The sequence below is a fragment of the Melanotaenia boesemani genome, chromosome 14 (assembly GCF_017639745.1).
Source record: "Melanotaenia boesemani isolate fMelBoe1 chromosome 14, fMelBoe1.pri, whole genome shotgun sequence".
Taxonomy (NCBI): Eukaryota; Metazoa; Chordata; class Actinopteri; order Atheriniformes; family Melanotaeniidae; genus Melanotaenia; species Melanotaenia boesemani.
The window spans coordinates 24778690-24791308 of NC_055695.1; the positions used below are offsets into that span (position 1 = coordinate 24778690).

A 12619-nucleotide genomic window follows, 5' to 3' on the forward strand; every position below is an offset into this window, starting at 1 on the left:
TATTCAAATACTTTATATGTCTCCATTGTTCCAATAACTAACTAAATAAATAAACTGATGGAAGAATAAAAGTGCAGCAAAGAGATAAAAATGTGGTTCAAATTTGTAGAAATCTACATTATTATATTTGGGTGTTGTGTTTTTAACTTGGCAACCAGTGGGTAAATAATATGAACAAAAACTCACAGCTAACAGTTGGATGGCCATGGTCTTTGTTTTTTCTTTCGACATTTCAGAATTAAACTCTCCGTTAGCAAGTATTCGCTGCTCTGCTTTCAGTCTTTGTCAAGCCTTATACTACAAAAGAGGATAAAGAGACAATGGACCCCAGAGTGTGTTGTCATGGTGAAACACATAAAGTTACATTCCCAAGATCCTCATCAAGATCCTCTATTTTATTTGACAATGATTTCTTGTTTCCTATTATGATCAAGGAAAGAAATGTTCCAGCTTGATCCTTTTGGCTCTGTTTTCCACCTGCCCTACATCCATGACAACTCCTCTTCAACTCGTTGGAGAGTTGGAGTCTTATTCCAGGCAGTTGCACAAGTTCAGTCAGCAGCATATGCAAAACACAAAACCTGACGAGGACAGCACAAAGAAAAAAAAACATCATCTCCCCGTTGGTCTCAGCAGCTGTCAGCAGCAACAAAGTTTGTTACTAAGCAAACGAGACTGAATTAGTCCATATCTGCTGTGAGCCTCATGCTTGGCTGAGAATAAGCACATATCGTACAGACAAACCTTTCCTCTCTCTCATTCTTTCCTACATGATTGTCAGTCAGTGTGCAAATGCTTTAAGGCCACAGAGGAGTTCTGAGTAGAACCAGCATGTAGATCTCACACAAGTAAGCAGGGTGCATACACACATCTTCTGTATATAATATTCATGAAGGATTAACTCCTTATCATCATCAACTAAAATACTCATCAGAAAACAACAAATTACTTTCATTAGTTACCTTTTTGTACTGTTTTTTTTTTTTGTTTGTTTTTTTTTAAAGTAAAGCAAAAAATCTTACTGTTTGAGGATTTTTCCTCTGCAGAAACATGTATAGGTAAATAAGCTTTTTTTCCTTCACTGGTATCCCTGTGCATGCTTTTAGGATTTGTTCTGCAAAGCCCTGTTCTGTCTTAAATCATCTCACCCTGAATCATTTCTGTATTTGCTTATTCTAGTTAGTGACATTTTCTTTTATTCCTACGTCAGCACGTCTAGCTTATCTTCCTCCTACTGCGAGGAAACATTTAACAGCCAAAAAGGCTGGAGGCAAATGGAAAAGTACCTTTCAGCCTCCCGTTTGTGTTGAATCAGTGATCATTTGGAGAGAGGATGGACACGCTCGTTGCCCGCTCCTTTCACAACACATTAAACTGTAAATGTGGCATTCAACATTTCATCTAAATTAATGATGTTGCTTTCGCTGATTAAGGATTTAAGAGGTATTAGGAGAGGGAAAAGGGAATAGAGAAGATTTTTAAATGTTTTCCGTTTGCTGATTCCGTCCTCTTATGATTGCTTTTAGCCTTGAAGTGCATAGATGGATGACGTCAGTGGTACTTTTAGGTGTTTAGGATCTCTGAATGTGTCTGACTCTTGATAAACTTGTGCAGGGACTCAGTTAATGGCTGGACTCTGCAGGTGTGACAAGTCTATTGGCAGCTGTGTTTTTCAAAAGAAGTGAAATGTAATCAAGGCCTGCTGCTACATTTTAGAGGCAATACATGTGGAAAATAAAATGTGAATGATGTTAGTATTAAAATCAAATCACCTATGGGCTCTTGTTGCAGTTTACTCTGATTTATGTCAACATTATGTTGAAAGGAGGAGGAAGGTGAGCCTAAGCTGTACAAATTAGAACACATTAAGCGTCAGAGGAGACTATCAGACTGTTTTCTTGAGGCCTTTCTTCTTCTTGTTGATCTCAAAGCAAGGTGAAATTTAGCTTATACTGCAACTACTTTGTACTTTTTTAGAAAAAGCAACTTCATTTGCACAGCTGTTTGCTCACAGACTGGGACAAACTCGCTGTCCTACAGATATTTTATTTAGCTATTTATGCTGTGGTGATATTCCAAGTCCTGCTTTGTGCATATTCACTGACTGTAAAAGCCATCAGGAGTATACTTTACTAAAAAAAAATGATAAGATGGATCCAATTTAATTACTTGATCATGTAGGAGCACCTTTAGTTACACATGCAACAAAAAAGCAAAGCCAGACAACCTCATTAATAATCTTTATTTTTCTGTCTCTACAGTGCTTTGTGGAGCCCCTCCCACTGTGAATAACGCCTTCATGGTTGGGCGAAAGCGTTCACACTACGACATACACTCTGTCGTGCGTTACCAGTGCGCTGATGGCTTCTTGCAGCGTCACGTGCCCACTGCAAAGTGTCGCGCCAACGGAAAGTGGGACCGACCTAAAATCATCTGCATAAGATGTAAGTTTTCCACAGCAAGGAACAAGACTTAAAGCTGCATTTTCATTTGTTTTATTTTTAGCATTCACATCACCCTAGGTCTGAAACACCAAACCTCCTACATTAAGTGCCCTGAGGCACTGCTGTCACCATGCGCATTCAGGCTCTCCTGCCCTGCTCTCATTATTAGTAATTGCAGGCAAAAAGATTACTGTGGCTGCAGCTTGAATTAATTCCCTTGGGCTTGCTTAGAAGTGACTGGGTATCCTTTGAAGTGTTTTGTGCTTGAGGTTGGATTATAGTTTTCTTTTTTTTTATTTTATTCTTTTAGACTTTTGAAAACAGACTTTAACAACAGATTCACATTTTATGCAAGACAAAAGATGTGTGCAAAAATCTTCCACCAAGGTGACTTTCACAGACTATTTTACATGTTGTAGTATGCAAAATATACTGAGAGCTCAGACAGCTTTCTAGGAGGGAGCGAAATAATGACTTTGGAGAGTCATTGCATACACTACCTCCTGTTTAAGCACAGTGCAGCATTTGCAACACAGTTTTTACACATCTTATCTTTTTTTTGTTTTAAATGTCACTTTCTACGATTAAATTTGAAGTACGCACTCCGTGACAGAACTGATAGAACTGTAATTTCTTCCCTTCTCAGGGGACATAAAGGTAGATTTATATGCATGTTTAACTTTGTATTTATCTTCACTAAGCTCAGAGTGTGACAGTAATGATGAAATACTGAAATAATGTAGTTTCTGTTCAAACTGATAAAGACTCCATTGCTTATGAGTCTGAGTTGTTTTTACGGCCCAGAGTTATAATGTTATCATTCACTGCAGATGACATGTCTTTGTTGGGAAACCTAGAAAAAGGATGGACCAATATAATTTGGCAACACACCCTGAGAACAAGCTTATACAGAGAATGTGAGTGGGTGGCTAGCTCAGTGTACCAGTAGTAACTACACCCAGTCTACACAGTGAAATAAAACAGATGCCCTCAGTGTGGTGGAGACAGTTGAAGCATCTGCAGAGAACAGGGACTTCTGACCTTGTTACTTTTTATCCCCTCACCTTCTCTTTCTTGCCTTGTTTCACCTGCTTCCTGCTATCTGTCTGAAGGCTTCTGATGCTTGATTCGTGTCTCTTGCATCAGATTGCCACTGTTAACTTTCATCTTATTCTATCTCCAGCTTGCATTCTTTAAGAAATGTTGATTTTCTTTTCTTTTATATCCCTTAGCCCGGCGAGCCCATCGTTACCGGCGCCACCACCACAAGGGCAGGAGGGAGCGCAGGAAGCACAAGAGGCATGGCCACAGAGAGGGAGGCCACCATGGAGGAGAGATGGGCCCGGGCCACAACCATGCCCACTTCTGAACCAAAAAATAATAATAATGATAATAATAACACCCTTCTTCTTTTTCTCCTCTGCTGCAAACTGCAGTTTGCCTGTCTCCCCCTAACACCAATCACATTTACAGCCCAAAAATTCTCCCCCCAAGCACCCCGTTCCTGCACTATATGCCCCGACCCCTTGCTCTCGGAGTCAGTCAACATCATAGTGGACTCTGAGGCCTGCCATGTTTTTTGCCAGGTGCAGCCAAGACGACAACAAAACCACTTGGTTCTCCTCTCACGCTTTTCCTCTGTTTTACTTTTTGGTCCTAACTTTTCTGTCTCTCTTCCTCCTTCTTGCTTGATCCAGTTAATCTCCCTTCAAGCTCATCACGAGCTGACCTGTTTTGAGAAGGAAACAGAAAAGACAACATTTGAGATTCACCCCGAACATTTTTCGGAGATAAGTGTTTTAGTACGAACTGTAAATAGGGATGACATCTTTGAAAATGGTGTATCAAAGTCAGACGAGTCAATTACAACGTGTTGTTGACTTGAGCCTTTTGTCTATTGAACACAGTTATTTTTTACAACTATTCTGTTTATTTCTTTACTCTGCTGCTTTTGATTCGCCCTTTGTAAGACATTGTACTAGACTCACAGCAATGCTGAGGTTTTTTTTTTAACAAGTTTAATTGATTTTTGAACCAGAGGCAGTTGTAATTGAATTATTTGATTGTTAGCGTTGTATCTTCTTGTCAGTGTGAGACAGTTACTTTAGATGAGACGATAAACCCCCAGAGGAAAATGGAAAATGCATCCCATCTCCATGCAGTTTCATCACATCACACATCAATCACTCTTCAGAAGTGTTGAACGATTTTGAGCAGTTCCTGCTGTGTCAGATATCCACACCTGTCACTGCCAGGGGTTAATCTGCATGTTTGATGTCAGTTTGTCTCAACTCAGCTCAGCACTCCCACATTTGTTTTCTGTTTTTTCTAAATTTGTGTTGCTGTGGGAACATGTGCTGTGAAATATTCATGGCGAGGCAACAGCGGGAAGTTCTTCCTATGCAGCTGTTTCTCTTTTATTTCACAGTTCAGGTGTATCTTCCAATTGTGTAATATTCAGCAGAACGATAGCATTTAATCTCAAATGTTTCTATTTGTCCCCTCATGAAATATTGTTGTTGGTTTTACAAAATGGAAGTAAGGCAATGTAGATATACCACCACAAAAACATCCAAAGGTTTGTGGTCGTATAAATAGGCTGTGATTCATCCATTATTTCAGTGGACATTGGTGACTCTTCACACCAGGTAGCTTTATATGCTTTGATGTACCATGTATTTGCACAAACCTTATGCAAGATACCTGGTGCATTCTTACCTTGCAAGGCAGCTGGATTTTTGCAATATTTTTTACATTGCTATCACTCAGTTTCCCAGACTTCATGGATAAACCATAATTACACATTTTAAAAAGCCACAGTGACACTTACCTTAAGTTCGTTCTTCAAAGATTAAAATTGCTCAATGCCACCTTAAATTATTTTAAAGCAAGAATTGGATGGAAAAGATGAGATGGAGAAAAGCCTGATAGGACAAATGTATTTAAAAGCAATTACCTGCTGCAAATTGCAGTCAGTGATCTCTCAGTTTGAAGAAGCAGCGAGGAACCTGCTGATCAGCTGGGACTCAAAAATGAATCAGTCTAAGCTCAAAATGCCAAATATGAAACTGTTCAGATTTATTAAAAGCTTGAAAAAGCGCAAAACACCATTTTAGAAATCTTTACAAAAGCAATGCTAAGCAGTATGCTATTCTGCAAAACTGACACCACTTCTGACACTCTGACCAGCAAATGCTGAGCAACCACTGTACATGTAAAGAAGCATGGCACAGCATTGTGTCTAACAGTATAAAACCTTACAAGACACCATTCACCCCAGGCTCTGTTGCATTTTTTTTACCTTTGAATTGTAATAGATGGTAACTAGCTTTTTATCTGCATCCTTGTGAGTCGCTGTTAGCTTATCTCCCTCGTCTTTACTCCCCATTCTCCCAAACTGACTGCTGCAGGTAGACACTGACTACTCATACATATTTCTCACAATCCAATTTCAGATTATAAGAAAAGAGAAATTGTTATTTCAGACAGAAAACCAGCTCAATGATCAGAAGAAGTATGTCCATATTTAGCAAATGAACAAGTCACCTAGTATTTCCTATTTTTTTTTTTTTTTAAGCCAGCCTCTAGCAGTCATCAGTGGTATTAAATTTTAAGGTACAGCTGCTTTGGATTCATGTTTCAAACCCAAGGGCTACATCCATCTCTAAGGTACAGATTGGGCTTTAAGTGGAGTGCTTTAAGCTGATTCATAGTGTGGAAATAGTTCATTTGGACTGTCAGTACTGGCCGCGACAGGATGGAGTTTATAGACGCATTGCCCACTTAACTTGTCTGTTATTTTTGTGGTGAAACAGTTTCTTGCTTTGGCAAAGGTGAAGTTAAAACCATAACACATTCATTTATGGGAAATTAATTTATATATAAGTTTTATTCGTGTTGGTCACTGTAAGCATCCCCCTTTTACATGGCAGGTTATCATTAAAACCACTATCTTGACATATATTAGCCAAACTAAATATTCTAAAGCAATGTATGGACATTTTTATGTTGTGAATGTAACCAGCCTTCTTAATCTGTTGGCTGTGAAACCATAAATCCATAAACAAAAGCTGTGTGCACAGGGTACAAAGATGTTTTTAAGGCACAGAGACATTGAGCTCTTGCTCATGTCATTGTGTGTGTGGGCTCTGTATGTGTGCTTATGACTGAGGACATTGAGGGTGGCTGAGCCCCTGCTCAATTATGATAGAAAGGGTCAGCTATGATTAAGATTTGCCATTTCTGAGAAAGGACAGAATCTTACAGCTGTTCATGCTTGAACTCAGCCCTGCTGTGTGTCCTCCTTTAAAGAGGGGATTGAGGTGGATAAAACAAGTGCTTTGCTCTCCTTTTCTTCTCCTTCGTGGCCTGGTTAAATTGCTGTTTTTTAAAGCCAGTCCTTGAGGTTGGAGCTTCTAGGATTATAATCCACTGACGGCAGCACTTCTATTCTTTATCTTTCTCCATCTTGTTACGGCTTTTCCTTCAGCACTTCAACCTTTAGTAGCTTTTATCCATCTTTACTTTTTACATTAGCAAATGAGTGGATAACAACAGACCATTAATCATTTTAACCCACTGCTTATTGGAGAAACAGTCCACCTATCATTTTTAACAGATTCTCACAAATCTTGTAAAGAAAGCCCTAAAGCGGCATCAGGTTAGAAGTAGTCATATGAGGTGAGAAAGTCAATTCCATGCTCATGAATTCACTGCCTTCGTTTGCCTCCTCTCACCTTGGCAATGACAACGATAGTGAACCTACACCTCTGTATCAGTTTAATTAATCTACTGCATGCCTAATTAACAAGTTGCGTTATCACCACCACCACAGAGCTGTGATGCCAGGGGAAGGGTAATGCTGATGGACAGCCAGTGGAAAGTGCGTGGTGACTGTCCTAGCAGTCAGACTCCTTTTGCTCTGTAGATGTCAGGCTGACATAAGCAGCTTTTTTTCTCTGTCATTCCTGGCAAGTGGATTGACCACAGATGGATAAATAAAAGGGCAAACAGAAGCCCCTCTTGATACAGTGTCGATGCCACAGATAGGGTAAATACAGAAACGTGATGAGGTGATAATGAAGGAGTCATGCTGGAAAACCGAAATCCTGAGGAGACAGACTTGGATCAAACTAAAGATAACAACAAAGAGAGTAAAGATTTGAAATGACACTAATGTATTGCTCTTTTTTGAAGTGTAAAACAATTTTCTTTTTTTTAATTTTTTTTTTTTAAGAATCCAAAAGTAAAGCAGACAACTGGACTGGACTGGTCTTTCAATACTTCTCACCAGCAGAGAAAAAAGACTTCTAATCTTAACAATGTTAACTTAAATCAAATGTCAAAGATCTTTATTTTTCCCTCCTGCAAACATAAAACACTGCTTTTGTCTTTTTGCTTTTAACTCCCCATCTTAAACTTCACTCTCAATCCTCTCACTTTCCCTCTCCGGGTACTCTCAGAACCCTGAGGTCAAGCGACCAGACAGCCACAAAGCCTCAATATTGCGATTCTTAATTGTAGAGATGAACCAACAGAGGTTTTGGCCAGCTGTGTCTTGGCTCAGCAGCAAACACCTCACCTGAGGGGAGAGCGTTAAACACAGCCAGAGAACTTATCTCACTTCTTGCAGTGATCACACAGTTATTTCTCTTGCTCACAACTCATGCGTAAGACTTCAGAGTTCACAGGTGAGATAAGAGCAGGATCGAAGGGAGTTCAGTCGCATCTCCTCCATGTGCTTGCTGTATTAATGACTTAAGTAGGACCACTTCAGTCTGCTGTTTAGGCTGTGTTTGTGGTTGGAAGAGTGGAACAAAAATGGCCATTCATAAGCACCTCTACAATATTTTCTTCATGCAACCACCTAATATCCGAATGTTAAGTAGCTTGGCAGTAACCCTTAACTTTAAATACCTGTCACACTTAAGACAGCTCTGTGCATACAGGTTATAAAAGAAAGCCTGACAGGCCTGCCATGCCTTGTTCAGGTGTCTAAGATGTGACTGGAACATCTGTGTTCCTGTTCGAAGGAGTGATGTAGCCCATGGGTTCATTCTGAATTGATCAAACAATGATACAATATCTGCTGATGACATTTTGAGTTTGTCTGATCTAACCTCACCTTGCCCGTAGCGTAGTTTGGTGCTTATTGTCAGGGAGAACAAACAGCAGTTCAGAGTGGGTACATTAATGAGAGTGTTGGTGCTTGTATGTGGGGCTCGTCTGCAGAGTGGAACAACTACCAGTGACTGTCGACCTGCGGCATTAAAAGACAGCACTCGTCAGTAATGACAGCCTGATAGAAGCGGTAGAAGCTGCTGTCCTTCCCCACTTACAAACAGACAGACTATTGATTTCATCATTAGGCTGTCTGTCCTGAGCTCTTATTAAGTATGTCGATGGCATTGACGGTGCAGTCACATTGAATGACTGTTGAGCATTTTCTAAAAGACAGGAAAACAGACTGCTATAACTCACAGCTTTCCTCTGTGGCCCATGTAAATGTGCATCATTTGCAGCTCTAACTTCTTTTTATGCTCTCCATCTCATTCCCTTATCCTTCTGCCAATTTTTGCATTACTTCTTCTCAATTCAATATCAAACATGCAGTCACTCCCCTAGTGGCATCTGTATGACTTACATCTCTTTCTGATACTAAGTTGAGACAATTTATCATTGTCAGGAAAATGTCTGCATTTTGTTGGGATGGATGGATGAATGGAAACATGTTCCAGTGGGAAAATGAGAAATGGCCGAGACAAACGCAGCACAGGAACCAATGACAAATGACTTTTTTCCTCTCTGTTGTTCATCCTCACACAGGTTTATCTGTTCCTTTCCTTACAATCCATTTAATCTCTGGGTGTGTTTGTTGCTTAGCCCCTATGGGCCGTATTCACACAGCCTTTCTGTACATCCAAAACCCAACCACCTCTAATTCCTTTACTTCCAGTTCACAGCACAGACTGCTCTTACACAACTGAAATAGAATAAGAAAATTAAAAAAAGAGGTGCTATGGTCACCTGCAGCTGAGGTCATCTGTCGCTGTGTGAATGTGGTCCACAGGTATTTATTCATATTTATTGATGTATGTTCTTATGAATTCCAGTCCTGTCACTGTATTATATTCTTTACAAGACAAATAATCATTAAAGGAAACCCTTGTTTGGATCCGTTACCCTCATGTTTGGAGTGGTTATTGGTCTAAAATAATAATTATAAGATTTTATTTGTCATGAAAACATTTTTCAGTTTATACTGATAGCATTTATTTCAATAGGTGAAAGAGACCAAAACTTTTTAACCTTATTTTTTAATTATTGAAAGTTTAGAGTTACTGTGGTGTTTAAAGCCCCAGTGTGTAACTTATTTGGCTCTTGTTAGCAAAAATCAAGAATTGCTTTCATAAATACGTATTTTACCAAAGTCAATCACAATCGCATCCAAATGAAAGCGTTCTCATAGCTTAGAATGAGTTGTTTATAAATACATAGGTGGCAGCGCACCCAACTGGAGGCTGCCATGTTGCATCACTATCTTTCAATACGCGGGGGAGGGGGCAGGGTTGGTGTAAACAAGCCAAGATGACCGTGGGTCATTCAGCTTGCCAGTTTTCATTGAAATGGAGGACCATCCATACTCGTTGCCCCACGAGACGGAAGAAAATAGCCAAGAAAAGAAAAAGAAATAAGAACCGGGAGCAAACGAGCATGTACATCGGTGGAGTATTTACCAGAATGAGGCAATTGATGAAGGAGAGGGAGTTTAAAATTGATGCAGAGGTTGCAGGCTTTCTGCTGGATGGGTGAGTTAATTCATTCTAACAGTGAAGTTTATTTTGCCGTTATGTTAGAAGCAGGGTAGGGTAGTCCAGCAATTTTTTTCTCCTCCTGTTTAAGTCGGATCATTTCCTGTTACTTGCTATATAAAATGGCAGAAATGGCTAATTTGTTAGCCTACAGTAGAAAAGTTCCGTTGCAACAGTTTTCAGTTGTTGTTACTCTTCACAGAAGTTATACTAGTAGGCGACTGCGCTTCTTTCAGACATATTTTCCGAGAGCTTTTCCTCTTGTTTCATAATTTATTTCAGCTGATTTGTCAATGGTGGTGGGGGTAGTTGTCGTCCTTCTAGTCAGACAGAATAGACCAAAGTAATACCAGTTTCTCGTCGTGATTTAATCACCAGAACCACAAGCATTCTAACGCAAAAATATCTCTCGGATAATAATTATTTCCAATCAATACATCGCCCACCTCCCTTGATAAAGCAGCTGAAATACTTGTCATTAAACAGAGTAATGTTACACCACGCCTCTGCTTTGACTCCCTCTTTCTCTCCCTTCACCAGATGATCTCTGAGTCTGCAAGTCACGAAAAACGATTTCACACGATAACATTGGCTATTAGCAGTAGCTTGGTACCAAATACATGGAGGGCATGCTTGTAACTTATCGGCATATAAAAAAAAAAGCATTATTATATATTGTTCTGTACCTCATCACCTGACGGGACACTCGAACTTCTGAGAGATGTTGACATTTTCATATTTATGATTCTCCACGGCTTCCATAATTGTAATAACGCTCTTTAATGGTGAGGTTCCAGTAGAGTACTACTCGGCTGCTTGCATTACATTAGCGCACAACTAGATGGGAGTAATTCTTACACATTGGGGCTTTAAGATAATTCAGAGGAATGATGTGACCTTCAAAATTCCTGGAAGTGGCTTATTTGTTTTCACCATGCCAAAGGATTATACTGAGAATCAGAAAATGGTATGATGACTGATTTAATATTGTTGGTTTATCCCATATTATATTGTGCTGTGGCACTGTGATTGACCAGGTTTGTGCCATAGTGGTGAATAAATGAACTGACAGTGAAAAGAGGAGACTGGAGCTTTTAAAGCAGGATGCTGGATTCGTGCTGGGATCGGTAAAAAGAACCATGACCCTATCAGGTGCAGAAAGAAGTCATTCTCTTACAAACTCTCTCTTTAAAACAGTCATTGCACACAGTCAACCACAAACAGCAAACAGTTCAGTGGACCCTCATGAGCTGGAGGAAATTTACATATGAGTATACAAAAAAAAAAAAAAAAAACATAAATTGGCTTTAACACAGGCATGCTTTGTTTTACTACCAATTCTTGTGACACTATTACAGAAGAACCAACACTGCACTCTGGGTCTAGTGTTGCCCAAAAATATTTTGACTAATAAAAGGTTTAGTATATGACATATTAAACTTTAAGGGAGCATCAAATAATGAATTGTTCAGAATTAGTAGTGTAGTTATGTTATCATCACAGAATGTAGCCTCACTTTGTATGCTTTATAATCCCACTCATGAGTTTAAACCAGATCCCAAAGTTAATAAATCTAAAAACACCACCATTTTGTTTCTGTGATTACAACCCATACGCTTCTTTCCTGGACCGATGATGACATATCCCCATCTTATCCTTAACCCACGCACAAACCTCACCAATGGCCACATCACCGGTGGATTACAGTGTTGCATTTCTACTGCAGAAGCTACTGAGTGTGATAAGCTTTTTACAGAGACTTTTGTAAAGAAAAAAACACACCCAAATGTCTAATTTTTGCACGAGTGTAAGCACATGCACATGTTTCATATCTTCTTCTGGTTATTGGTTTATTTCTGTAACAGCTTTACAGCATCACTTACAGGCCTGGCCTATAAACTACAACATGGTCAGTGGTTTTGTGTTGACACACACATTTATTAAAACAATTCCATCTTCACAGAAAATTTTTTAAAAGCAAAATTGGTTATGTATTCATGCAGATGTAGCTTTGACGTCCCTCAAAATGATATCAGAAAATTCCTGTTGCTCATGAATATGAGTGAGCATGCACAATATGTTAATATGAAAAATAAACAACAATCCTAAAACTATTTTAACTTACATTTATCTATCCAGGGGCAGCATCTTCTCTCTGCATTTACTATCACTGTGTTCTTTTGTGTGTCTCGAAGAAGTTTTGACCTCAGTTTTTGATTCTTTTCACTGACAAACAATCAAAGCACCTTTCTGACCTTCATGAGCTAAAGATCTGTTTTAAAATCTCTGTGCGAAGAGGCAAATCATTTCTTTTCTGCCAAGATATGAGTAAAACTATTTTTTTCATATTCCAACCATTTCTGG

General features: G+C 39.3%; 1 protein-coding gene across 1 annotated transcript in view; it reads left to right on the forward strand.

The window, feature by feature from the left end:
- ncanb (neurocan b) overlaps window positions 1–9625 on the forward strand; it is a 109499-nt gene extending 99874 nt beyond the window's left edge. The window contains exons 14-15 of the mRNA XM_042006290.1: window positions 2262–2444; window positions 3677–9625. Coding sequence (XP_041862224.1) covers window positions 2262–2444; window positions 3677–3813 — 320 coding nt within the window. The 3' untranslated portion in view covers window positions 3814–9625. The remainder of the gene's footprint in view (window positions 1–2261; window positions 2445–3676) is intronic.
- The last annotated feature ends 2994 nt before the right edge of the window (window positions 9626–12619 follow it).